At 39.4% G+C, this 23,215-nt stretch overlaps 1 protein-coding gene and 2 pseudogenes across 6 annotated transcripts; 1 reads left to right on the top strand and 2 right to left on the bottom strand.

Annotated features, from left to right (window-relative positions):
- The first annotated feature begins 1,358 nt into the window (after positions 1-1,358).
- On the top strand, positions 1,359-8,402 carry LOC18049990 (agamous-like MADS-box protein AGL11). Of its 6 annotated transcripts, none has more exons than XM_024188310.1 (9): positions 1,359-1,470; positions 2,400-2,592; positions 6,824-6,908; positions 7,083-7,144; positions 7,266-7,365; positions 7,550-7,591; positions 7,676-7,717; positions 7,801-7,958; positions 8,044-8,402. In XM_024188310.1, exons 2-9 carry the CDS (start codon positions 2,411-2,413, stop codon positions 8,045-8,047), a joined length of 675 nt encoding a protein of 224 aa, XP_024044078.1. In that variant the 5' UTR covers positions 1,359-1,470; positions 2,400-2,410; the 3' UTR covers positions 8,048-8,402. The 6 variants fall into 6 exon arrangements, with proteins under 6 accessions (XP_024044078.1, XP_006441586.2, XP_024044079.1 ...); XM_006441523.2 differs by having other exon boundaries at positions 1,360-1,470; positions 2,406-2,592; XM_024188311.1 differs by having other exon boundaries at positions 1,361-1,470; positions 2,406-2,592; positions 6,827-6,908.
- A 416-nt stretch (positions 8,403-8,818) lies between these two features.
- LOC18049989 lies at positions 8,819-22,994 on the bottom strand (annotated as a pseudogene).
- LOC112100084 lies at positions 19,556-21,650 on the bottom strand (annotated as a pseudogene).
- Positions 22,995-23,215: the final 221 nt, after the last annotated feature.

Genomic DNA, 23,215 nt, shown 5'->3' with positions numbered 1-23,215 from the left:
CATATCATAAATCTTTGCATTATTGGTTTCTATCCCTATGTCAAAAGAACAATTAATTCTTTGACAGCTTCCGAGTTCATAGCTTCCAAAATTGCCCTCAAATTCTCTCGTAAGTTTCCCATATGATCTATCTCTTCTTATACACTCTTACATAATCTGGTTGATCAATAACTCAGTATATTGGCTAATGAAACTTTTTATAAAGTTGAAACTATAAGTTACGTCTTTCTTTCTTTCTTTCTCCTTTTTTTTGGTATAAAATTAAGAATTTTGGGCATTGGATTAATAGTTTAAGCTTGTAATTCGGTGAAACAATAATTACACAGTATTAGAGACATTGTTTAGTGGTGTTCAATTTTTTTCTCAATCAACTTCTATCAGTTAAGACTTTCTACTAGTTTTGCTCCTTATTACAAAATTTTAAAGGTTTCATAAATACAGTATCAAAACAAATAAAGTTTCACATTCAAATTCTTACAGATTTAATTACTGTGTCAATTTCAATTATTTTTCGAACCCATTACCTTATTAATCTCTTTAAATCTACGTGACTTCTAATACCGATTCTGCTTGATGTGAATTGGCATTCAACACTATCATGGTCTATAATAACTTAAATTTTGTATCCAATGGGTTAAATTGATTAATGTTGTATCATTACAGTTCAACTCCTACACACGTTTCATGCATGTACCATACATCACAAATTAAGATGACTCCCTAGACGTTCATCAAAAGTCTTATAACACTGAAACATATTTATCAATGAATGCTCTTATCAAGGTACGAAATTTCAACAACAATCGTATAAGATTTGCAGGAAGCAGCATAATGATGTTCACAAGGCTGTCGTCTCTCTCTCTCTCTCTATGTATATGCTATACACCCCACTAATAAAACATACAATTAATTCAACGTATATACAAACTTGAAAATCGGTACTCACTCAACATTGACAAGACCAAAATCCAAAACATAAAATCTTTCTTGGACAAATACGTGGAAAACATAAAACCCTAATTTTTTCAAAGATATTTTTTATCGACTAAGAATCCAAATGGTGGCACTGTAGTTAGATTCTATTCGAGGGTATGTTAGTCAATCTCATTTGTGACAAAGAAAAATTATTAAGAAAAAAAAAAGAACAAAAATTGCAGTTTATAGTGCGAATTTGAACCTGCAAAGAAGGTTAATTTAGCTAAAACTACAACGTCTTGTACAAAATTTTGGCAAAAAAACAATTTGCATGTCACTTTCAAAGCACAGCACAGCACTTCATCTTGCTTTTCTTTTGCTTTATTTCTTCTCTCTTAAGTCTATTGATATCCAAACAAAGAAAGAGCTATATATATGATAGAAAGTCTAAAAACTGAAGTCTATAAAACACAATTGATTTTGGTTTTCTATTTTTCTTCGGGATTCTAAATTTTCCGAAAGCTGAATTGGCCGGACTGTGGCCAAAAAACTCAGGTCTGTAAATAGGTTTTTTAATTTTATTTAATTGTTCTTATAATCTTTTTAAAGAAAATATTTGGTCACAGATCCATCTCATCAAATATGTTATTTTTATATGTAATACTTCTTACTCTTTTAGCATGGTTTCTTGATTAAAATGGCCTTTCAGCTTCGATCTGCTGCTAGATAAATAGAATCTACATGAAATCTTACTCCACACACACACACACAAATTATATGTAAATTCATTCGGTCTCATTATTTCGTTAGCCCTAATTCTAAATCTTTTGATCTCATTATTATACACACACACACACACACACACACACACACACACACATCAAATTTATATATTTGTTTTTCAAAATTTATTTGATTTGGTTGCCTTAATTGGGTTTTCTTTAATTCAGCCGTACAAAAGATCTACTAGATCAGTTCAACTCAAGATTGTATGCATAACATTTTTTTTTTCTCAGCTGATGTTCTTGGAACCCAACGATACATGTTTTCACAGTGGCTTTCAACAGCTTTTTGGCTTCTCATGTTCAGTTTCAACTCATTGTTCTAGATCTCAACATATCAAAAATTTTCCATTTTTCCTTTTTCATTTTAAAAATAAATAAACAATCTTCCTCAAGTACCATTTCTCTTAATATATACCTTTTCCTTTTCTTTTACTCCAAGATTTTATATATAAGCATGTATGTATAGAGTGCCAAACCAAACCTTCGTATTTTCATCTTGTTAAACAATTTCTTGCTGGCTTTTGCCTCTATTCTCACTTCTATAACTGAATCTCTATAGCTTTCTGAGTTTGCTTTCGTGTAAACAAGAAAAGGGCATGAGTGTTTTCATTAGTTAATAATCTTTCTAATATTTCATATCTTTTTTCTTCGGAAACTTTTCATCAAATTGAGCAAAATTACATACGAGGGGCTGATTAATTTCAGGTCCAATGGGGAGAGGAAAGATTGAGATCAAAAGGATCGAAAACACAACGAATCGTCAAGTGACCTTCTGCAAGAGGAGAAATGGACTCTTGAAGAAAGCTTATGAACTTTCTGTTCTTTGTGATGCTGAAGTTGCCCTCATTGTCTTCTCCAGCCGCGGCCGCCTCTACGAGTACTCCAACAGCAAGTAATCATTTATTTTGCCTTCTCATGATCTCTTCATCATATATAAATCCATGCATCATCATCATCATCTAATGTTTGAATAGTCCTCAGTCGCTTGATTTTTTTTTTCTTGTGGATATTTTTTACATTTTTAATCTTGGAACAAAACATAAGTTAAAAGTAGTTAATATAATATTGAACATGTATCAATGCATGGATGTTGATTAATTAGATGATGATGATGAGCTGTTTCTGAGCTAAAAACAGAAGAGAAACAGACAGTATGTATAATGTAAATGACCAAATATTATTAACTCATCGAGTTATAAATTAAGAAACTAGCTATGATTTCAGGAGCTGGGTCACATGCATGCAATTTTCCTTTTTTGGCAAAGAGTTATCACTCTACTCTGACAATTTTCAATGTGGCATCCAAAATTTGACAAGTTTTTCAAGATCCTTAAGTTTTTTTTTTTTTTTTTTTGCATATATATTTTTAATATTTCCCAATTGTTTTGAGATGCTGCCTTTTAGGTTTTGCCGTCTGCAGATGCTTGAAAACGTACAAAATGGTCATTTATTAGCAGTAATTTGTTTTCATAAATTTTAACAGAAATATTCATTCTCTCATCATGGCTTTTGGAAGAAAATTTCGGTTGTTTGACTTTAAGATTTAAGGAGAAATAAGTGTTAACATTTGAAATCCTTAGATCTAAAATCTCTTCACTGGTAACAGCTGTGATCTTGTAATCGATTTAGAAAATTATGCTTTGGTAATTTGTTTGGATGCTATTTAGTTCGCATGATTTTGAGATTGAAGGCAGTGAAGTACACACATATATATTCGAAATTAGACTTCAATGATGGGATAGCCTGGTTAATTGCTAATTAGTATCTTGATTTAAAACCCACCTCCGTAACTTTCCTTTGAAGATGTAAAAACCTTTCTTCCTTGCAGTCTGAAATTGTAAGATAAATTAATCTATAATTGAAATTGGACTACAATTAGCTAGCTTAGTTAAGGGTGACTTAGCTGTCCAAACGCACCCCAAGTATCTTGATTTAAACCATGTCCCATAGTTTTCTTTAGAAAAATGTAATTACAACTTGTTTCCTATGATTTAGGGAAGGCCTTATATTTTGTAAGAAAGTGATTATATATATATATATATATATATATAGTCATTCTATCATACGGGCAGATAATTTAATAAAGTGTCCGCATTAAAAAAATAAGGACACCTGCATCTAAAAATGATGATATATATAGAGAGAGGGGATCTAGTAACCTAATTTCATTTATGATAACATTTTTAACAACCCACTCTCATTGTGTGTGATTAAACAAGTTCTACATGAGAGTGTCCATCAAAACTTGTCTTTAATATTAACATTGGGATCATTTTTCTTTTACGTCCACATAAGCACTCATTAAAATTTGTCTTTAGTTCTGTAGGTTTTAGATAATAACTTAATCTTACGGTCAGCAGTTCAACCGAAAAAAAAAAGGGATGGTACTAGGAAATTAACTGATTTGCTAAATTCAATGAGATTATTTATGATGCATAATTTTCAAAACGTCAAGAATTCTTTCAGATATTCCTGTGTCAAAATAATTTGAAGTGCAACCAATTGTTTCATGTATATTCATCTCTCAGCCTCTAACTTCAACTTATTTGCTGCATGCCTGCATTCAATGAATTTTATTTGTTTTTCATAGATCTTTATTTTCCTCCTTGGTATATTTTAAAGAATTTACTCCCATTTTTTTTTTTTTATCTCTGTTGTACTCTTCCATTGTTTAAGAAATCTCAGTTTTAGGTTTTTTTTTTCCTTTCTTTCTTTTCAAGGTCTCTCCTGTTTCATATCTTAAAGAATCCAAAAATTTCCAATGAAAGCTTTTCTTTTTCTCTTTCTTTTATAGCCCATGATACATTACTTGCATCATTTCACATTCTAAAAAATTAAAAAAAAAGGCACTTACTGTCTGTTTCTAGTTCCGGCTTTGGAAGCCTCACTACAATTTGTTTGCATTTCTTCAGTGAAAGCTAGCAGCCCAGCTTAGTCCACTTTTTGTTTTTCTTCAGTTTACAGTGATATTATAACTCATTAAATGAAGCTCTCTTCTTTCCTATTTTCATGTTAAGTTATTAACAAGCAGAAAAAGTAAAGAAACTGGGACAAGATCTTCTTGTTTCAGCTGTTATTGGTGCATGAAGAGCAAATGGACTTTGTCATAATATTGCCTTTTCTATTCATACCCGTATTTGATTGGCTTTTGAGTCCCACTAGTTATTGTCCCTTCTGCTTACTATTTAGATTCTTAACAACCAAATCACTGATGGAGATGCTTAGAAAATGATCATCTAAAATCCTAATTACGGTAGTGTTACAATATTTTTAATTACGGAAAATAATGATAATGTCATCATCTTAATAACATTTGATGTTAATAATTAATTAACATTCAATATCGCTAGCATGGTATCGCACCTTATATGTACTACTAAAAGTACAGATTTTTTTCCCTTTTAATTACTAGAATTAATAGTTAGCTATTTATTAGAATGGCATGGATTAGCCTATTATATAACAGAGTTCAGATATTTGGATTAGCCAATTATATCACTGGTAACAGGTCAAAATCCCCCATAGGAGCAGTAACAATGTTATTGAGATAAAACCACATCATGACTTTATTTTTTTCTTTTTTTAAGTTTTATTAAAGGGGAAGGAGCATAGCCCAAACATTATTTTTAATTCCTATCTTTTTTAGGAGTTCAACTCGAATGACTGATTAAACAAACAATCGGAAAGTCATTCAACTGCACTTTTTACGGTAAATTTTAAATAATGTCATCTTAATGTTAAAATAGGTAATGAAACTTTAGAGGTCAAGAATATTGCTGGTCTTGAGTTACTGCTTTGGTGAAAAACAATTTTCTTTTTAAACAATTTTGTTGCAACAATTTCAACTTTTTGATATAATTAAACGAATGTCATAAATGGATATTTGTTCGTGATGAAAGTTAGACTCTTGCAAGTACATCATTTCATGATAGCTAAAAATTTTTAGAAAAAAAATTAAAAAATTTGACCGAAGTTGTCCACTCCAATTCCCCAGAAAAATAAAAGGCTGTCGCCACTTTCCTATCTGTGTCTAGGATTTTAGATCATTTGACAAAATACACAGCAGCTGCAACGCATTAATAATCATATTAATAATTACAGCATGCTGCATGCAGTGATCTGAAATCTGGCCTGATGGATTCTTTCCTTTTATAATCATTTACAGATTCTCAGTTTTCTTTGGCTTTTGTTTCTACTTTTAGCTTTAAAAGTTTTCCCATATCTTTTTTCTTCATTGAAGCAATCTGAATCATATCTTTCACTTCAGTTTTCATCAGTACTTTTGACTTAAAAGCACCTAAAATTTTCAATCGTCTATTGGTTTCTTTCTCAGTTTGCATTAACATTTTCATGCTATTAAAGTGATGGACTTGTTTGAAGAAATTTAAAATGCTATTAGGTCTTGCTCTTTCTGCATGCATGGTGAATAGAAACCTAAAACGTGAAAGAGATTTTTACACTTCAATGTGATGGTGATATAAAGTGCTAGCTTCTTCACTTCAAAGTTCAAATTATAGGGAGTGGGCACATATAATTTCATTTATGATTAGGGTTCATGATACTAGGAACTATAGGGAGTGGCTGTCATATGAGGCTGCTGACATAAGTGACTTGAATATTATTATATTTGTAACTTAAAATGTTAGATTAAAGAAACCTTACACATTAAACTTAAAATTGAAATATCAGGCGTTGAACTTATTATTTTAGTAGTTCTCATCTCAATATTCAATTGATTTGTGGGGATAAAATTCTCTCAAATTTGCGAGTAAATAAATGCCACTTTGGACTTGGAATTAATGAACTAGCTAGATGTAGAGAGTAGCTAGGTTTAGTAAACTTATTCCAATGTCCTTATTGAGAATAAAGTATTAAAAATAAGATAAAATATTTTTATATACGTCTTATTTAGTATGTCTTTCTTTCTATGTCTATTTTTGTTTATGCATGTAGCTGAAGGCTGAAGGATCATGAAAATTAATGAGATAGCATAAATGCTATTTAATAAAAAAACAAAATTGTTTATTAAACTTCAGCTTCCTCTTTTCTTAATCCTTTTTTTCAAAAAGAAATATTAAAACAATTATGCTAAATAATTAGAAATTTATGTGTTATGCACGTAGCAGCATAAGGTCAACAATTGATAGGTACAAGAAGGCATGTTCAGATAATTCAAATTCCGGCACTGTTACTGAGATCAATGCTCAGGTGAGTAATTCATTAATTTAAGCTATAAATTCAGGCTTCGTTAGGAATATATTTTATTATGAAAAGGTGAAAAAAAAAACTAATTATCATTTGTTAGCGCGTAGCTAGCATTGAAATATAAAGTTCCCAATAAAAATTTAATTTCTCCCATCACATGTGATCCACCGGAAACAGTACTATCAGCAGGAGTCAGCAAAGCTGCGGCAGCAAATTCAAATGTTACAGAATTCTAACAGGTATTTTCAATTATTTCATGAACAATCATTTTCATATTAAGCGTAGTTAATTAATTAAGCCAAAATATACAATTTCAATTGAATTTTCAATTGGTTACCTCACTCTTGACTCTTCATATAGGCATTTGATGGGTGATTCTCTGAGTTCTTTAACTGTAAAAGAGCTTAAGCAACTGGAGAACAGGCTTGAGCGAGGCATCACTAGGATCAGGTCCAAGAAGGTAATTAATTAACTGCATTATGCACGCACGAAATCGACGAAAAGAAATAATTGAATTTGAGCAATAAACCATTGTTTTGTAATAATACATTGCATAAACTTTATCGATATAAGTTCAGTATATGTAATTTATGTCATTTTGAAAATAATTTGTTGCTTTGTCTGTTTCCCGTTTTGTTCAACAGCATGAAATGCTGCTAGCTGAAATTGAGTTCTTGCAGAAAAGGGTAATAATTAAAGTTCATTAAATCATGTTTAGCCTTTTTCTTCCATGCTTTTATGAAACTCTTTTAACATTTTCATTTTCATAGGAGATTGAGCTGGAAAATGAAAGTGTGTGTCTCCGATCAAAGGTATGCAAATCAGTCTTTTGTATGTATAATGCATTTGTTCTCGCCCTCTTCCAAAACTTCAGAACGCTATTTCTAAAACTCAGATAGCAGAAATGGAGAGGTTTCAGCAAGCAAACATGGTGACTGGGCAAGAGCTGAATGCAATCCACGCATTAGCTTCACGGAATTTCTTCAGCCCTGCTATCATCGAGGGTGGTGTCACTGCTTACTCTCACCCGGACAAGAAGATACTCCATCTCGGGTAAGTAACTCTCCCATCACATTTCATTTCTACGTGCATGTGCTGCCCGTGCATCAATGTTTTCAATGTTTTCTCTCGTTTGCAGGTAAGCTAGATACTGGAGATCAAGTTGTGGCATCTCAACAAAAGATCTACGATCAAACTATCATTATCTACTGAATGTGTGTGCTACTTGATACTATTTTTGAAACCAGCGATATATGAAACTGGATGAATTTGTCTGTAACCTAATTACTTACGCTGAATTATCACTGGCTTCCTCTCTTTAGGATACCAGTTACTATGCAGAAACTTAATACGTTTTATAACTGATGCTGTATGATGTTGGAGGATTTGCTCTATCTATAAGGTATAAATAAAGATTATGTCATATATGTATAAATGAATATTGTACTTGATAAGTTTGGTGTGAATCAAACAAGGGTCATACGTTTGGTGGTTTTATTGAGAGTCTCTTGGATATTAGTCTGTTTGAATTTTTGGGAAAGTCATGTTAGAAGGGCATATCTTGGGTTGTATCTGTTACAAATGTGGTATAGCGTTCGTTAAGAGCTCCATGAGGAGAAAAGAATCAGATCTCTTTGGATCCACCGTGTAAGAAAAGATTCTAGACGGCTCAATAAAAGAAACTTCATTTGATGTCAATACAATTTTTCCATACAATACTATCTTAAGACCACACTCGAGATTGGACTGTGAACATTTACATAATAGAAGATATAAGCGTCCTGACTGTAGTAAAACACTGAGAATAAATACAGTATGAACTTCAGATGTCATCTAAAAAGGAAGGGGAGACAGAAAAAATATACTTTAGGTGATTTCTGGCCAATGGCATATAGTGCCTGCAGGTGACTAGGTCAAAGAATGGCACACCAACTATTTTCATATTCCTCACGGAGCTCCGCAGTCTCCCTCTGAGCACTTTCAAGATCCTTCCTAAGCTTACAAATTTCGTCATTTGACTTCCCTTGAGCTAATTGTGCAGCCTCTTCTGCCTTTAACCGAGCAGTTTGCTCCTCTGCCAATCGCTGTTCGAGCCTAGACTCAACCTATCAAAAAAGCATCAATATCAGTCAGAAAACATGCCACTAAGCCCTAGAGTACAGCATAATACCAAAAAAATTGGGTATTGGTAATATAAAACTCCAACTTAAGAGAAGAAAATTCTTAAGTATTAATTTAGTTTAATTCAATTGCAAAGGGAGTTGCTAAGTTCATCATACTTGGCAGAACTTGCTTAGTTCAATCAATTCCACTCTCTCAATCATTGATAAATGGTAGAAACAAAAGCTTAAAAAAATAATCACATAAATCCAAAATATAAAGTGTTAAAGAATCTACTAACTTTTTCATTTTGCCATACTCTAGGAGTGTGGAGACAAATTTATTAGCACCTCAGATATATAGTCATTACACAGAATATTACAGCAAATCTAGATTATTGTTGAATAGGACCTGGCTTAATGCTGGATCATTCTACTGCCTTGCTATAAATTAAAACCGTGGAAAGGAAAATCAAAACTACGCAACTATTTGATTAGGTTCCGTGTACCTAACTGTATTTTCAAAAAAGCTTATTTTGAATGTGGCTATTCTGTTTTTAACAAAATTAGAATATGACAATACTTGCTTATAACATTTCAAGTGTTCCCACAGATTCAGGGCTGCAAAATTCCTAGCAACAAAACAGGATCTACAGTATTAAAAGAAATGTTCTTATGATTCACGACTAAACAAGGGCAGAATCCATTCCTAAATGCAAGTCATGATGAGCAAACCACCTATAGCAACTATTATAGAGTAACCCACTTAATTTCATCAAGAAACAATCTAGGGGTAAGAACACAGCGGCAGTCTTTACCACCTCCAAGTCTCACAATTTAGAATATCATTATAGGTACTGGCACGCTTTATAGGCATTTTTTAATTACACAGTTTTAGAAATGATTACCAGATCTGAGAAATGAACACATATGCATGTCATATTTTGATGTCAAAACAAGGAGCATAAAAAATACCATCTCAGTAGCTCGTTTGAGTTGATCTTCATATGATTTTTGCATCTGCTCCTTCAGCTCTGAAATTTCTCGTTTTGAATAACCCTTGAGAGAATCAACCTCAACTTGTTGATCACGTAGTTTAGCAGCCCTTCCTGAGTAGAAAAAAAGAAAAAGAAAAAGAAAAAGAGACATTGTCTTGACATATTCAGAAAGAAGCAGCACAGAAATCTATCACGATAGTAATGAAGTCACCTTCAACCCAGCAAAGATTTCGTCTGTATATGGTTGCCCACCATTCTGCACGATCACAGAGTTAACCACTTCTTCCCAACTTGCTCAGTTCTCATGGCCGCATCCTTAGTCTTGTTATCAAAAGGCACGCACCTATTATCACATAGTTCAAGGATTTCCTAAAATAATGGGAAAATGATCAGGAAATGTTAGCTCCTTTCGTAAGCATTGATAAACCCATCAAACACTTGTAGTCTCTAAAAGTTTAAAGATATTCAGCTGACAAAATTTGTTTTTATTGTGATCATTGGTACTTAATATCTTGCATCCCCAAAAACTGGTTAAGGGCAAGCAATAATCAAATTTTAATAATTAATTCCATTCTCCTTGTGGTTTGACCACTTACAATAAACTTTTACGTCCATCAAATTTAAAGATCTTAAAAGGTGATCAGCATTCCATATAACAGAAATAATAATAATAATAATAATCAGCATATTCCAGTGAAAAGAATTGACCCAATCAAAATTAGTAACTACAAAGCAGTGCCTCTTCACTAGGCAAATTCTTACATTATAGAACAAAGCATGAAAGACCGTACTATTATCATAAACAAACTCAAGTGACCAAACCTCCAAACTGCCAAAAGATATTATCACATTTTCTGTGGCATCTACATAATTAACCTAATTTTGCGGCATTATATTTAAAAAATTTTGATTCCTTCAAACTACAAAAGTTAGTACAATAAGTAAAACAAAGTTCCCTTTAACTGTAAAATAACCCGATTTCGTTAATTGCAAAGCTACAACTTGATGGGGTCTTTATTTTCATTTTTGTTATTTTTCTTCCTACTCCTCATAGGTTAAATCAAATATGCAATAAAATAGAGGAACTTGATATAAATCTTTCTCAACTTAAAAAGTTTTAGGAACCAAATTCATCAAGTAAATACTAAAAATAAGAGATTTCCATGTTGAAACTGAAAAAAGATCGTACATTGAAATTTTAGACACCAGTTCTGAAGCTTAGACTTGATATTTTATTCAAACAACGCCTAATAAAACGGATCTGTATGGCAAGTCATATCCTCCTTGGCATACTTTTAAAATCTTAAAAGTAGGATAATTTTAAGCATATAAATCAAAGAGGTGCATATTTTAAGAAACAAACAAATGAACACGCATTAATAGAATAAGAACCAAGATTAAATAGTAGATGAAATCAAAGAATAAAAATAAGAAAAGCATAAATGTTTAGCAAATGAATGAATGACATTTCATTGGAAGACATTAAAATATGACTAAAATTAAGTAATGCCAGCAGAAAATTACCAACCAATCACCTCTCCGGCCAATCCCGCTTGGCAGAAGAAAACCATTCAGGAAATGAAGCACTATTGAAAATGGAATTTTAAGATGGCTGGACTACTAGAAACCTATCTAGTATTTCAGCATGCATATATTTATATTAAACCTCCAATAGTCCAACCGTAAAGTAGTCTAAAACTTCACAAAAGAACCAACCAAAGACAACTTGATCAAAATGACTAATGAAATTATCAAACACTACTGCCGTTCAGAAACAAACCTTTAACGGCTTTGGACACTCACGACCCAAATAATCTTCTAACGTTTCGTCATTATCTTCAAGTTCATCCCCTCCCGTGAAAACAACGATCATATAGTCAAAAAATTTTTTCCCGAACAAGGACTGCATGGATCCCATCCTTGGCCATACCAATTGTTAGGTAAATAAGAGCACCAGCTCGGCCATGCCATCATCTCCACCCCGGGGTGGATCACCTCAGCCGAACGGTACGAACAGAACACTGATAATGAGCCTTCTACAAACATGAGCCGACCAGAGACGAGTACCAGCCAGAGGAATATACCGACTAGAGACATATACCGAGCCGATACCCATTCCCCAAAGAGCGAGAACGCGATCTCACAGAATCACGACAGTTGCGCATTTCCCAAAACCGTTGAGGGAGATGCGAGACCCCACGTTTGCCCATAATGTAGTAGTTAGAGTTCCATGAGGGGCTGCCACTACCCGAAAAAGGGGGGATGAAGGGTGAACGGAAACGTGGGACAGCGGCTATAAAAGAGGAAGAAATCGATGAAGAAGGGGAGAGAAAAATTGAGAGAAGGGAAAACTCTGTCAAATTGAAACCAGACCATTTTCAATACAAATTGTGAGCTCATTATAAACAATTTATCGAATCTTAATTGTACCGTTTTCCCGTAAACACCTTGTGCTAACTTAGGCATCAGAGGGTTTATGCCGGCAAAATCACCGGCATCTCTGATTCACTTTTGTTAACGCAGGCTTAGTGGGAGAAGGAAGGATAATTCCAACTTCGGTGGCCAGAACGATCGTCGAAGCAAGAAGAAATTGACATCCTCACTGTTGATAACATAAGCGTTGGTGTAAAGATTTGGTCGAGTAGAGGACGAGCAGATTTCAGCATTAACATTTTGGCACCGTCTGTGGGGAGCTGGATAAAAAGCTACCACTAAGTTAATAGTAACCGGAGAAGCAGCGAACGATTAGGTATGGATGTGTCAAGGAAGAATGCTTTGAGGGATGACAATGAAACTGTTGAGACAATCACTCTCCGGGAAATTGCGAATGAAGCTCGAGAGAGGATGATGCAAGATCGACTGGAGCGGATGGAGAAACAAATGGAGACTCTCACGGCCATACTGTATGAGCTAAAGGATGAGCGGAGAAGGGATTGTGAAACCCCCGCGGGGAGAGATGAAGTTGGAGCAGAACCCAGCCTCCGGAGGCGTAGAGTCGAGGAAATCCCTCTGCCGGTGGACCAACCTAATGGGGTACATCTCCACAGAAATACTGATTGGGTTCCAGCAAAACGCGTGGATGAAGGGAGGGACCAACCTCGTCCCGGACGGGTACTGGAAATTGATGGCCGAGCAGCCAATGTTGATGAAGGGGAGCTCAGGCAGCGGTTGCAGAATGCTGAGCAGGAACGAGATCAGATAGCTGCACGTGATCCTAACCGTGCTGTAGAATTGGAGGGAGAGGTGCGCAGATTGGCACAGGTGATGGAGGAGATACAAGGCAAGAGAAAGCCCCCGAGCTGGAGGATAATGCTAGATGAAGGGTCTTCGTTATCAACCGAGATCATGGGTACCATAATCCCAAGAGACTTTCGCTTCCTCGACCTCAAATACTCCGGGCGAAGTGACCCGCTGGTGCATATTGAGCATTTCAACGACATGACGAGTGTGCAGGGGCTGACACCAGCTCAGAGGTGCAGGGTGTTCCCATTGACACTAGAGGGACGAGCCCGAGAATGGTACCACAAGCTGCCCCGAGGAAGTATAAAGGGGTATGAGCAGATGTGCTAGGAGTTGGCCAAACAGTTCCGAGAAGCAGTGGCCCCAGAGGACGACATGATAGAACTGATGGGGATGAAACAGGAGGAGCATGAATCCCTTCGAGATTTTGTAAAATGATATCACCGAGCCGTGCTGGATCTGGGAGCTTTTAATCACGCGCAGGCATTGAGGGGATTAAAAGAAGGTGTAAGAATAGGCTGACTGTGGTATAACTTGAGAAGTCCCTTGGTACAGAATTATTCGGCAGGGTATGATCAGGCGAGGAGAGATATAGAAATCGAAGAGGAGAAATCAGCAAGGATAAAAAGTGAACAGCTGGAAGAGCTGAGACGAAAGAAACGGAGAGCCCCGAACGGGAGCGGATTGGGAAAACGAGCTGGGGAATCTTCTGTAATGGGCGGGATATCAGCTCGGTCCCACCCTTACCCCATAGCCCTGAGATCACAACAGTTCTAACACAGCCGGGCTCCACCTCCGCGCCCCCCGTTCCCGGAGCGGCAACGAGAATTCAGGTAGATGGCTGCTCACCCTTATCATAACACTCCTAGAGCATTACATACAACTAACTCCAGGACTGGACGACCAGATCAGCTACCGACGATACCAGCCCGGGATGATATCCATGATAGCCGAGCAGTTCAACTGGTCGACCAGAGCTTGGCGTACAGGCAGTACACCCCATTAAAAATTTCCATGGAGGAATTATATGAGAGGATCGAAGGACAAAGTCTGCTATACCCTCCCGCCCCTATAACAAAATCTGCTCACCGACGTGATAAGAGCAGGTTCTATAAATTCCACAATACTCACGGTCACACTATCAGCCAATGTCGTGACTTAAAGATTCAGGTGGAGGATTTGGTGAGGAACCGGTACTTGGATGAGTATGTGGATGGAGTGTCCCCTGTCATTGAATCACAGTACACGTGGGATGAATGAATCGAGAGGGATCTGGAACATGAACAGCCGACCATCCGTGTGATAGCAGGAGGGTCAACCTTGGCCGGGGACTCAAACAGGGCACGAAAGAATTATAGGAGATACACCATGACCAACAAAGAAGTGCTTTTCAATTTGCCAGCAGCCAAGAGGGCAAGGGTAAGGCAAGTTCCTATTATGTGGACAGATGACGACGAAGATGGTGTCTTATATCCTCATGAGGATACATTGGTAATTAAGGCAATGATGGCTGGTACAGATTTGCGGCGAATACTGGTGGACACGGGTAGCTCGGTTGACATCTTGTTTAAGTCGGCCCTAGATGACATGGGAATTTCGAACTTAAAACTGGAGAAGATGAATACATCCTTGAAGGGATTTGAAGGAGGACGGTTAACCCCCATGGGGATCATCGAGTTCTCTATCACTGTGGGGGCAAAACCGTTTGAAAAGACAATGATGCTGGACTTCGTTGTGGTAAAAGAGAGAAGCCCCTACCAGATGATACTGGGGAGACCGTTCATGAGGATAAGCCAATGCATTATATCCACGCATTATCTGGCGTTGAAGTATAGAGTAAATGGGGTTGTCGGTGCAGTAAAAGACGACCAGAGAATACCGAGAAGCTGCTATGCTACAGCGGCCAAGGAGACGCTGCAGATTACCTCTTTAGATAACCGAGGAGGTTCCAAAAAGGGTCACTAGGAACCTGTTGAGAATCTGGAGGAGGTCTTGGTGAGTAAGAATAACCCGAGCAGAGTGGTTAAGATCGGGTCAAGATTGGGTGAGACGATAAAAGGTGAGCTGGTGAAGTGTCTACAGTCCCATGCAGACATATTTGCCTGGTCTCATGAGGATATGCCAGGAATTGATCGAAGGGTAGCCTGCCACAAGTTGGCGATCAGGAGAGGAGTAAGGCCGGTAAGGTAGAAGAGGAGGTGCTTTAACCAGGAAAGGAACGAGGCCATAAATGCCGAGGTGGAAAAGCTGTTGAAAGTAGGATTTATAAGGGAAGCTAAGTACCCGGAGTGGATTTCCAATGTAGTACTGGTAAAGAAGGCCAATGGGAAGTGGAGAATGTGTGTAGACTTCACGGACCTCAATAAGGCATGCCCGAAGGACAACTTTCCCCTACCAAAAATAGATCAGTTGGTGGACTCAACAGCGGGTCACAGTCTGCTCAATTTCATGGATGCCTTTTCCGGATACAACTAGATACCCATGGACGAGCAGGATGAGGAAAGCACCACTTTTATAACTAACATGGGTTTGTTTTGCTACAGGGTGATGCCTTTCGGCCTAAAGAATGCGGGAGCTACCTATCAAAGGTTGGTGAATAAGATCTTCAAACCATTGATTGGTCACACTATGGAAGTGTATGTGGATGATATGATCACAAAGTCCAAATAGTCGAGGGATCATGTGAAGCTCCTGGAAGAGACCTTTGAATTGCTGAGGAAGTACGAAATGAAATTGAACTCAGACAAATGTGCCTTCGGGGTTAGCTCTGGCAAGTTCTTAGGGTTCTTGGTAAGCCACCGAGGGATCGAGGCCAACCCGAAAAAAATACGGGCGGTGACAGAAATGAGGTCCCCACGAACGGTTAAGGAGGTGCAGAGCCTTACAGGGAAGTTGGCAGCGTTGAACCGATTCATCTCGCGGGCCACGGATAAATGCTACCTTTTCTTCCAAACCATAAAGAAATGGAGAAAGATGAAGTGGACATCAGAATGCGAGGAAGCATTTGGGCAGCTGAAGGAATATCTGACTCGCGCCCCGTTACTATCAACTTTGAGAGAGGGTGACCAGCTGTTTTTATACTTGGCAATCTCTAAATGGGCTACCAGCTCGGTATTAGTCAAGGAGGAAAAATGAAAGCAACACCCGATATACTACATAAGTAAGGCCCTAGTGGACGCAGAAACCAGGTATCCACTGATGGAGAAGTGGGCACTGGCTCTAGTAACGGCAGCACGCAAACTCCGACCATATTTCCAAGCCCACCAGATTATTGTGATGACTGACCAGCCCTTCGGTAAATGGTTAAAAAACCAAATGCATCTGGTCAGTTGGTAAAATGGTCTGTGGAGCTGAGTGAATTTGACCTAACTTATAGGCCCCGAGGAGCAATCAAAGCCCAAGCTCTGGCCGATTTTATGGTTGACCGAGCTAAACTAGGGGAAGAGATTCGGGAGGAACAAGCAGTAGAGCAGGAAAAACCAGAAGGGGTGTGGTTGATGATGGTTGATGGGTCACGTAGTGAACAAGGATCCGGAGCAGGAGTTGTAATATGGAGCCCAGAAGGGGTCGAGGTATCCTGTGCAGTAAAATTCGAGTTCCAGCTTACGAATAACCAAGCTGAATATGAGGCCTCCATTACTGGGCTCGGGCTTGCACATGCACTACGAGCAGAAAGAGTAGAAATTCGGGCAGATTCCCTGCTAGTATGTAATCAGCTCAGCGATCAATTTCAAGTAAGGGAAGAGAAGTTGGGTCTTTATTTGAAAAAGGCGAAGCAAATAGTTGGACTTTTCAAAGAGGTAGAGGTAAAGCAGATATTCCGGAATGAGAATTACCGAGCAGATATATTGGCTAGAATGGCTGTAATTGCGGATCCAAAATTACCGAAGTCGGTTCCACTAGAAGTAAGGACCTCGCCAAGTATAGGGGAGGAAGTAGAGGTAATGAGAGTAAGCACCGAAGAATCTTGGATGGACCCGACTCTCTCATACATTCGCGATGGCATTTTGCCGGAGGACAAGAGGCAAGCAAGAAAATTAAAATGCCGAGCAGCTAGGTACACGCTGCTTGATGGAGTACTCTACCGCTGAGGATTCACTTTGCCCCTTTCAAGATGTTTGGATGACGAGGAAGCAGATTATGTGCTGAGGGAGATTCATGAAGGAATATGTGGCAATCACTCGGGAGCAAGAACTTTAGCCTTCAAGGCACTCCGGTAAGGATACTTTTGGCCAACCATGCACCAGGATGCGAAAAGGATGGCAAAGAACTGTAAAACCTACCAAAGTTTCTCTGAGGTTCCTGCACAACCCCGAGAAAAGCTGACCACTATGACATCCCCATGGCCTTTCGCCCAATAGGGAATCGACCTGATTGGTCTGTTACCTAAGGGCCGAGGAGCGGCGACACACGCAATTGTGGCAGTAGACTACTTTATCAAGTGGGTAGAAGTGGGAGTCCTCAGCCAAATCACGGAGAGGAAAATAACGGATTTTATTTGAAAGAATATCATCTGCAGATACGGGATCCTTTATGCCATCATTACAGACAATGGAAGGCAATTCGACAACAATAACTTTAGGAAATTTTGCCGAAACCTGGGGGTAGACTTGAAGTTCTGCATACCCGCACATCCCCAGGCAAACGGACAAGTGGAAGCAGCCAACAAAGTGATAAGGAAACTCCTGAAAACTAGACTGGGAGAAAAGAAGGGAGCTTGGGTTAACGAGCTACCAGGAGTATTGTGGGCTTACCGGACAACTCACAAAACCGCCACAGGGGAAACCTCGTTCGCTTTAGCTTTTGGTCATGAGGCGGTAGCCCCAGCAGAAATTGGGGTGGGAACACATCGGACGGGATACTTTAATGAGGAGCAGAACGACGAGCAGATCTGTTTGAGCCTGGACCTGCTGAAGGAGAAAAGGGAAGGGGCCTCGCTGAAAGTGTCCCAGTGTCAGCAAAGGGTTATGCGTTATTACAACAAGAACGTATGCGTGAGGCAGTTCCAAGCAGGGGATTGGGTACTTGGGAAGGTGAACTAAAACACTAGAGACCCTAACCATGGCGCACTTGGCCCGAAATGGGAAGGCCCATACAGGGTGATACGAGTGACTGGACCAAGAGCTTACAAGCTAGCGTAACCAGACGGACGAGAAGTGAAAAGGTCATGGAATGCTGAACACTTGAAGAAATATTTCCAGTAAGCAAAGTGCTCTACTGAGTCTTCATCTTGATAAATTATTTCTGTTAAATGCATGATGAATTGTTGCACATGCATATATTCCGTATTTCTGTAATACATTCAAATTTCAATAAAGATGAATTCAGCATGAAATCCCCCTGCTAGCAAGCCTATTAAAAATTTTACTAAGGCAAGTAAGTGCCTGCTCATGCTCGGTCAACGAAAGACCAGCAGGCAATTTCAAGAAATTTTACTAAGGCCAGTAAGTGCTTGTTCTTGCTTGGTCAACGAAAGACCAGCAGGCAATTTCAAGAAATTTTACTAAGGCAAGTAAGTGCTTGTTCTTGCTCGGTCAACAAAAGACCAGCAGACAATTTTAAGAGATTTTACTAAGGCAAGTAAGTGCCTGTTCCTGCTCGGTCAACGAAAGACCAGTAGGCAATTTCAAGAAATTTTACTAAGGCAAGTAAGTGTCTGTTCCTGCTCGGACAACAAAAGACCAGCAGGCAATTTCAAGAAATTTTACTAAGGCAAATAAGTGCCTGTTCCTGCTCGGTCAGCAAAGACCAGCAGGCAATTTCAAGAAATTTTACTAAGGCAACCAAGTGCCTGCTCCTGCTCGGTCAACAAAAGACCAGCAAGCAATTTTACGAAAATTGTACTAAGGTAAGTAAATGCCTACTCCTGTTCGGTCAACGAAAAGACCAGCAAGAAATTTTGTGAAATTCTACTAAGGCAAGCGAATGCCTAATCCTGCTCGGTCAACGAATGACCAACATGCAATACTACAAAATTCTACAAAGGCAAGCAAGTACCTGATCCTGCTCGGTCAACGAAAGACCAGCAGGCAACTTTACGAAATTCTACTAAGGCAAGTGAGTGCCTATTCCTGCTCGGTCGCTTAAAGGACTAGCAGACAAATCTACAAATTTGATTATGGCAAACAAGTGCCTATTCCTACTCAGTCGATCAAAGGACTAGCAGGCAAAGTCAACAAAAAGCGTTAAGACAATTTGCAGAAATGATCTATAAGTAAAACCACAACAGAAGAGCCAATAGAAAGCATTTAGAATTTATGCTCAAAATGTTTACAAAACAAATGAAAACTTTAGAGTTTATACAAAAATAGGCCTAAAAATTGGGAGGGTTGACGGCTCCAGCAATCGAAGGATCAGCAATCTCGGGAGGTGAAGGATCAGTAATCTCAGGAGGTGGAAGATCAACAATACCGGGAGGAGGAGGCACGGACCCTTGACCCACTTCAAAAGCATGTCCCCCAGCTTCCCCCTCCTGCACCCCATCTAAAGGAGCCTCCACCTAATCCTGCTCACCTTGCTCCTTATCTCCCTAGCCGGCCTCAGCCATATATCTCTGCACTCCAGCCTCCAGCTTACTCATGTCCAGCTCGGGGTATTCTTCCTTAAGCACAGACATGATGCACTTATAGCAGAAAGCAACCCCAGAGTCATACTCGGCATCCAACCGATCGTCCACATCAACGGATTTGCCTTTCGCCTCAGCCAACTGTTCACTCAGGGATTTGATTTCTCTCTCAAGGGTGGTCCTCAAAGTATCTCTTTCACTTTGAGTAGCCTGAAGATCAGACTTCAGGTCACCCAACTCACCCTCAAGTTTGGAGGAAGTGGACTTAGCAACCGTAACTTTCTCCTCCAGCTCCGTAATCTGCTTGTTCAGCTCGGCCAGCTTCTCCTTCGAGCGATCAGCATACTCAACTCTCTTCTTCAAATCCTAGTTGTCAGCTTGAAGCTTCCTTTCATGGAGCATGATCCTGTTCTTGTAACAAGAAACTATGGTAGCCAGCATGAAGGAGTTTTTGGTTCTGGACCATTTTCGCTCCCACTGACTTCCCATAGTCTCTCTGATACGGGGTCAGGCAGTCACCCTGATCACGAGCCGGAAGAGGAGAGGATCGGTCCCCAGAGCGAGTGCTGACCTCAGAACTCTTGTCAGTAGTTTTCTCCCCACCGCTCTTACGAGGTGGAGGAGGGGGCAGAGCAGGAACAGAAGCCTTAGAAGGACCAACACTGACTTTCTTTGGAGGAGGGGGAGGGTTGCTGGAGCTGCTTGGAGCCCGACCATGCTTTCTGCTCATCGCGTTGAGGATCTTGTTATCCATTCCGATAGCAATGTCTACTAAGCCCGAACCGACCAAGTTTGTTGGTGACAGGAGGTCTTGGCAAGTAGACGCGTTCACCAGAGCAGTTTCCACCTGAAGCAAAGGTCGGTCTTCAAGATCCTTAACCAAACCCCACGATTCTGAAAAAACAAACAAGGTTAAAGAACCCAATAAGTGGGAATTTGAGAAAGAATATAGGCAAAAAATGAACGACCTGGGGTGACAAAATGCGTTAGAAGGTAAATATCACCACCCAACGAACGGGCTGCTGGACATCAATTTCCTCCAGCAAAGAAGAATTTATTCTTCCAATTTTTGCACGAGGAGGGAAAACCGGTGATTGGCTTCCTCTTCGCAGAGCTCGACATGAAATAATACCAGCCTGCTTCCTTCGGGCTACTCCTCAGCTGGTATAAATGCTTCATTTCAGCAAGGGAGGGCTCCTCTGATCCACACCTCTCTCATAACACGAACATAGCCGAGAGAACCCTCCACCCATTCGGATGTAACTGACCGGGGCCAGGTGCATACCCCCCAGTATCTTGGCAAAATAACGCTAAAGGGGCAACCGAGCTCCTAGTCTGAAACTCTCCAGGTGCATCGTCACATACCCCCGCGGAGGCCGACTAGGAACATCACCTTTCTCAGGAACCACAAGGAGAACCTCCTCAGGAATGTCGTAAAGGTTCCTAAGCTTGAATAGATCAGTTTGGGTGGTGGCACAGGCTATGTAGTTGATAGGGTAAGAATCCGCCTCCACCTTATGGCCAAGGTTTCTCTTCTTAGGAGGTCGGCTCGGCTCGGAACTGCTTCCCTCACCATCACCCACTTCTTCATGGATCCCAACCCACCAGAACTGTGGTTCTCACTAGAGCCCGACGCAGGTCCCCCTCTATTTCCTACAAGCTCTAATTCAGGGGAAGGTGAAATGGTCAAGGGACGTGGGTACTCAAAGGTATCCCTGCCATGGGAGGGGCCTACACTACTAGAGGGACGTAAAAAATCAATGGGTATTGACAAGTTAAGGTGTGAATCCTCTGTTTCTTCGTCACTCTCATTTGCAATCAACTTCCTTCTTCGATTTGACATATCGAAGTCTCAAAAGGAAACCAAAACAAGCCCGAGTACACGAATACAAAAAGGGGCAACACAGAACCCAATCAACAACAACCAAAGAAGAGGTTAAAGGCTATACCTCAGGTCCATCCTAGTAAACAGAAGACTAGATGGGAGGTTCCCCGGGCCGGTAAGATTCTATTATCAGTTTCTACTCTCAACTCGTTTCACTCGCAAGACCAGAAACTGGGGGATTGGTGTTAGGTAAATAAGAGCACCAGCTCGGCCATGCCATCATTCCCACCCCGGGGTGGATCACCTCAGCCGAACGGTACGAGCAGAACACTGATAATGAGCCTTCTACAAACATGAGCCGACCAGAGATGAGTACCAGCCAGAGGAATATACCGACCAGAGACATATACCGAGCCGATACCCATTCCCCAAAGAGCGAGAACACGATCTCACAGAATCACGACAGTTGTACTTTTCCCAAAATCGTTGAGGGAGACGCGAGACCCCACGTTTGCCCACAATGTAGCAGTTAGAGTTCCATGAGGGGCTGCCACTACTCGAAAAATGGGGGATGAAGGGTGAACGGAAACGTGGGACAACGGCTATAAAAGAGGAAGAAATCGATGAAGAAGGGGAGAGAAAAATTGAGAGAAGGGAAAACTCTGTCAAATTGAAACCAGACCATTTTCAATACAAATTGTGAGCTCATTATAAACAATTTATCGAATCTTAATTGTACCGTTTTCCTATAAACACCTTGTGCTAACTTAGGCATCGGAGGGTTTACGCCGGCAAAACTACCGGCGTCTCTGATCCACTTTTGTGAACGCAGGTTTAGTGGGAGAAGGAAGGATAATTCCAACTTCGGTGGCCAGAACGATCGTCGAAGTAAGAAGAAATTGACATCCTCACTGTTGATAACATAAGCGTTGGTGTAAAGATCTGGTCGGGTAGAGGACGAGCAGATTTCAGCATCAACACCAATACATTTGACAATTTCCTTGCTGACAAACTCAGAGCCAGCCGAAGAATCAAAAAGTCCTGCAATGGCTCATAACATCAATCTATTTACCACCACAACATCAACAAGCATGGAATGGAATATCTAGGTACCACCATTAGTAAATTACCAGGGGTATCAATGACATTAACAACTTGGCCATCTTTGAGCTAGGTTCTCTGCATTTCACAAGTTTTAGTAACACCAGACGAGCCAGGCCTTGACTTGAAGGCTCTTCTTTCGAGAATACTGTTGGCCGTCGCACTTTTGCCATTGCCAGTACGGCCAACTAAAACCAAAGTGCGCTCTATATTAGATGGGGGAGTAGGCTTCGAATTGACATCAATCACTCTTCCTCCCATCATAAAAAAAAATTCAATTTACCTGCAATGCGTTTACAATATCAAACCACTTCACATTGAATTCAGTTTTTACCATTAAACAATAAGAAAGAAAATTTAGTCAGCATACCCTTACAATTGCACTCCATTAAAACCTGTATTTGTTATTACTTTAAATATTATCCAACCGAACATGGATAAATTCATAAAAAAATATTAAAAATAAAAATCATTCAGACTCC

Source organism: Citrus clementina, unplaced genomic scaffold (assembly GCF_000493195.1).
Source record: "Citrus clementina cultivar Clemenules unplaced genomic scaffold, Citrus_clementina_v1.0 scaffold_3, whole genome shotgun sequence".
In the NCBI taxonomy this organism is placed as follows: Eukaryota; Viridiplantae; Streptophyta; class Magnoliopsida; order Sapindales; family Rutaceae; genus Citrus; species Citrus x clementina.
This window is presented reverse-complemented; position numbering and strand designations above follow the sequence as displayed.

Excerpts from the sequence above, each read along its gene's own strand:
- LOC18049990 (XM_024188307.1), top strand. Across the intron at positions 2,593-6,823 it reads TACGAGTACTCCAACAGCAA|CAGCATAAGGTCAACAATTG; the intron begins GTAATCATTTAT and ends TTATGCACGTAG. Across the intron at positions 7,366-7,549 it reads CTAGGATCAGGTCCAAGAAG|CATGAAATGCTGCTAGCTGA; the intron begins GTAATTAATTAA and ends TTTGTTCAACAG.